The following is a 5,000-nucleotide window of genomic DNA, read 5'->3' as shown; positions in this document are numbered from 1 at the left end:
CTCTCCCCCCCTCCCCCTCCCCACACACACCGTCCCTCCACCGAATTTAGTGATTAATGAACAGCTGAGTGAGTCAGGGGCGAGTCAGAAAATACTCACCTGTATGCCTGGCACATTTTCTTTTTCATTTTTTTCTTCACCTTTTCTTTTTTTTTATCTTTATTTTCTCTCTCACATTTTTCCTCTCGTTTTTTATACGTCTTTTTTCATTTTTGGGTGTGACGTCATAGTTGCCTATATTTAAAAATGTCAACTGACTCATGAAACTTTTTTTTTCAACTATATATATAAGAATTGCTCATAGCGTGGGTATTCATCGATGAGAATTATCTATAGCACTTTCTGTCGTGACTCTTTATGTACATTTACCCATTGTTATGGGCAAATCTTGCAGTTATTTAGGTGTGGTGTATATTTAATAGATAAAGGAATGAGGATAAGGATAAAAAAGAGAAGAAAGGGAGAGAGAGACAGACAGACAGACAGACAGAGAGAGATAGATAGATAGAGAGAGAGAGAGAGAGAGAGAGAGAGAGAGAGAGAGAGAGAGAGAGAGAGAGAGAGAGAGAGAGCGATATAGAAAGAGAGAGAGAGAGAGAGAGAGATAGAGAGAGAGAGAGCGATATAGAAAGAGAGAGAGAGAGCGAGATAGAAAGAGAGTGAGAGAGAGAGAGCGAGATAGAAAGAGAGTGAGAGAGAGAGAGCGAGATAGAAAGAGAGAGAGAGAGAGCGAGATAGAAAGAGAGAGAGAGAGAGAGAGAGAGAGATAGAGAGAGAGAGAGCGATATAGAAAGAGAGAGAGAGTGCGAGATAAAGAGAGAGAGAGAGAGCGAGATAGAAAGAGAGAGAGAGAGCGAGAGAGAGAGAGCGAGATAGAAAGAGAGAGAGAGAGAGAGCGAGATAGAAAGAGAGAGAGAGAGAGGGTACATACTAAAGAGAAGCGCATCATTTGGATGACGATGAATACCGAGAGCGAGAGGGAAAGAAGACTAAAAAAAAGTAGACAAAGGAAGATCAACCAACTAGAGAAAAAGACACACAAAAAAATAAGAACAAAAGAAACCGAAACGAACAGGAAAAGAAGAAAATAAACAAAGGAAACACAACAGAAATACGCAGCGGTTGCAAAGAAGGGGACCCGGACCCCACGCTCTCCCCCCCCCCCCTCCTGTGCCCCCCCCCCCTCTTACGCCCTTCTCCTTCGCCAACGCAGTGACTCCTCGCCACGCCCTTGCCTCTTCCCTTGGGTCATGGTATTTCCAATGGTATTGTTTAATTGCCTAGGGAAGTAGTTTTGTGTCTTTGTTTATTCATTATCTGTCTGTCTGTCTGTCTCTCTCTCACTCTTTATTTGTTTCTCTCTGTCTTCCTCTCTCTCTCTCTCTCTCTCTCTCTCTCTCTCTCTCTCTCTCTCTCTCTCTCTCTCTCTCTCTCTCTCTCTCTCTCTCACTCTCTCTCTTTATTTCTTTCTCTCTGTATTTCTCTCTATCTATCTATCTATCTATCTTTCTCTTTCTTTGTCTCCCTCTCTCTCTCCTCTACTCTCTCTTCCTCCAGCTCTCTCTCTCTTATTCTTTTTTTTCTCTTTTTCTTTTTTTCAACTTCCATCTTCGTCATCTCCCTCTCCCTCCTTCCACCCTCCCCCTTTTCTTAGATTTTTGACCCAGGGATTAGAGGAGGCAGAAGGAAACAAAATAGCAATTATCGCACATTATCATCATTATTGCTATCTTCATCTCCATTATCGATATATACCGCTTGTAAGAAGGAGAATCAAGCGAGAATTTCAATTTTCTTACATTATTGTCATTATTATCTCGTTATCTCGCCTTTTCGTTACCTCCCTCTTTCTCTTCGTGCCTGTCTGCTGATAGGTTCAATTCATTCTTTTTCCTTATCTTCCATTGGTTCCATTTCTCCTTGTTATTATTTTTATCATTCTTATTCTTATTCTTTTTTTATCGTTCTTATTCTTTTTTATCGTTCTTATTCTTATTTTTTTTTACCGTCAGAACTATTGATGGAAACAATAATGACGATAATAGTTATTACAGCAATACTTGGAGCCAAAACAACAGAGGAACCAACACGAGCGCATCTGAAACAGAGCCCGTCTCCCTCTCTTCCAAGGTGACCTCTTGACCTCTTGACCTTGACCCAAGACGACGCAGGAGTGACCAGAACACCTCTCTTTCCCTCAAAAGAATCACGAGCAAAAACAAAAGAAAATAAAAACAATTTCAAGAGTATAGATTCAAAACACACATTCACAAAAAAACATACATAATAAAGGTATCGTTTTTGAGCGGGAAACGAAAGAGAACCAAAAGGCTGACGAAAGTGGGTCGTGAACCGCGCATGTGCAGTAGGAGGATCGATCGAGAGCAGGTAACGCCGCGCTGCTTGACCTTCCTTTGGGGGGCGTTCTCTGTGACCTCGTCTCACCTGGTCACGTGATTATCTTTTTTCTTTTCTTGGGTGTATTGGGAAATGGATTATACATGATCTGGGTTGTTTTCGGATCTGTTGATTTATTGTTCATTATCATTATTTTTGTTATTTTTCTTTTACAATTACTATGATTTTTTCCATTATTGTAATTGTTATTATAATCATCATTATTATTGTCATTGATATCATTACTATTATTCTTTTCATTATTATTGTTGGTAGTGTTGTTGATATTGTTAATAGTGTTTTTACTAAAATTATTATTATTGTTATTATGTTTTTTTATTAGTATTATTATTACTATTACCATCACTGTTATTGCTTTTATCATAATCAACAGTAGTAGTAGCAATAGTTGTAATTATGAATTTATTAAATTGTATTTCGTAGCATAATTGCTAATAAACTCCTTGTCTCAATGTAAATCTCCTTTTTGATATATTCCTTCATCTCTGTGATTTTTTTTGTTCATTTCTTTTGATTGATTGATTTGCTTGCTTGTTGATTAATTCATTGATGTATTCATTTGCTTAATTTATGGAGTACATAGAAAATAAGCTTCGATCAGTTCACGTTGGAAATGTTTCTTCTGAGGTCCCCAAGAAATTTGATTGTATCCCAGGGAGGGTCTTCAGGTCAGGGTGTAAATTTTGGGGGTTTTATGCTTTTTTTCTTTTATTGTTATTATTTTTGGCTGGATCATCTGGTTATTCCTCGGTCGTTCTTCACTATGTCTTCGCTAACACCGTTCTTGTCACCCTCGCTCCCTTTGGCGGCCGTCAGAGCGGCGAGTCTTCCCCGTCATCGCCTTCCGACTCGCGGGCTTCGACTCCCCCGGGGTACCACAGCCCCACCGGGTACCAGACGTCGGCGCCGTCCACGCCCGACGGCTCGCCCAAGCAGCGCCGCAAGAAGTTCTTCCCCGCGAAGGCCGCCGCCGCAGGAGGTCCGAAGGAGGCAGCTCTCAGGGCCAGGATGGCGGAGGTGTCGGTGGAGGCCTCCCAGCGGGGCAAGGCGCCGTGGCCGCCGCGGCAGGAAGCCCCCAGCCAACGCGCGGTGCCGCCGTGGGCCGAGCCTGACGCACAGCCTCCGCCGCTGCCGTCGGCCGTGTACGCTACGATCGCGGCGCCTCCCTCGCGCCGCGCCGCCGCCAAGCCCGCGGGCCCCACGAGCTCCGTGACGGAGCCGCAGCCGAAGCCCGTCCACTTCAACCGGCCGTCGCCCGGCGCCAGCCCCATCGCGCCCCGGAAGTCCCTCTTCGGCACCAACCTGTCCCGCAGGGCGCTCTCGTCGGAGTCCCTTGCGCGCCCGCTGCCCTGGGCCGACCAGATGAGGTCCAGGACCGACTCGCCGTCAAGGGCGCCGCGCAAGACACCGGCGACGGCCGCCTCGCCTTCGGAGCCTTACCAGGGCCGCCGCTCTGAGTCCCTCGGCCAGCTGGATCAGAAAGCGTCCGAAGCGTCGGCGAGGGGCGTCGGTCCGAAGGCGAGCGAAGGGCGTGCCGCTGGCCCTGCCCCCCAGCCCGCAAGCGAGGGCGCGGGCGGGCAGGGTGCCAGTGTAGGTCAGGGCGCCGGGCAGCAAGGCGCACCCGCACAGACCCCCGGAGGCTCCGCTCGCACCACGGTCGTCAAGCAGGAGGCCTCGCACTTCGAGCAGCGCACCGTGACGATGGTCAGCGTCAAGAGCGAAGCAGAGAGCAAGTCCGTCGTCACCGCCGGCGCCGCGGCTGCCGCGACGGGGCCAGGGTCCCCGACACCCTGGCGGAAGGCGAGGCCGGCGGCCGAACCGGCTGGCCAGGCAGCTCCTGCGCGGCCACAAGAGCAGCAACAACAGAAACAACAGCAGCAACAACAACTACAGCAGCAGCAGCAGCAACAACAACTACAGCAGCAGCAGCAGCAACCGCCATGGCGCACCGCGAAAGCAGAGGCAGCCTCAGACCGCGAAGGTCCGCCGTCTGCGGCTCCGAAGGGCGCCGAGCCTCCTCAGCAGGCGCCGTGGAGGAGGCCGTCGGTGCAGCAGGATAAGGAAAAAGAAGTCAACGCTGTAGAGTCAGCTAAGTCAGCCGCTGCCGCACCTCAGTCGCTCACGAGGAAAGAACAGGCTGCAGGCCTGCCTCAGCAATCTCAGCCCGCTCCGACGCCCGCTCCGCCAGCTGCTGCATCCAGGCCGCCTCCCCCAGCAACCGCTCCTGTTCTAGACCCCGCGGTACCTGCAGCCAAGTCAGCAGCTCCCTCACCTAGTGCAGCAAAGTCAGCAGCTCCCTCACCTAGTGTAGCCAAGTCAGCAGGTCCCTCACCTAGTGCAGCCAAGTCAGCAGGTCCCTCACCTAGTGCAGCCAAGTCAGCAGGTCCCTCACCTAGTGCAGCCAAGTCAGCAGCTCCCTCACCTAGTGCAGCCAAGTCAGCAGCTCCTTCTGAAACGTCCGCTTTGGTTAAGAGCAAAAGTGCAACTTCCATCCCCGAAGCCACGCCTTCTACGTCAACTTCCACCGCAAACAAACTAGCATCTCCTGCTCCTGCTGTCAACAAACCCGCTTCTCCCGTGCC

General features: G+C 49.2%; 1 protein-coding gene across 5 annotated transcripts in view; it reads left to right on the top strand.

The window, feature by feature from the left end:
• LOC113811547 (uncharacterized) overlaps positions 1–5,000 on the top strand; it is a 73,479-nt gene that overhangs the window by 43,664 nt on the left and 24,815 nt on the right. For all 5 annotated transcript variants that reach the window (XR_011398750.1, XR_011398751.1, XR_011398749.1 and 2 more), the window contains exon 2: positions 3,235–5,000. This exon is cut by the window's right edge. Coding sequence is in view for 1 of the 5 variants with exons in the window: in XM_070125636.1 (XP_069981737.1) it covers positions 3,235–5,000 (1,766 nt within the window). In the remaining 4 variants the exon portion in view is untranslated. The remainder of the gene's footprint in view (positions 1–3,234) is intronic.

This window comes from Penaeus vannamei, chromosome 9, assembly GCF_042767895.1.
Source record: "Penaeus vannamei isolate JL-2024 chromosome 9, ASM4276789v1, whole genome shotgun sequence".
Lineage (NCBI taxonomy): Eukaryota > Metazoa > Arthropoda > Malacostraca > Decapoda > Penaeidae > Penaeus > Penaeus vannamei.
The sequence above is the reverse complement of the archived record's forward strand: the minus strand, read 5'-3'. Positions and strand labels throughout refer to the sequence as shown.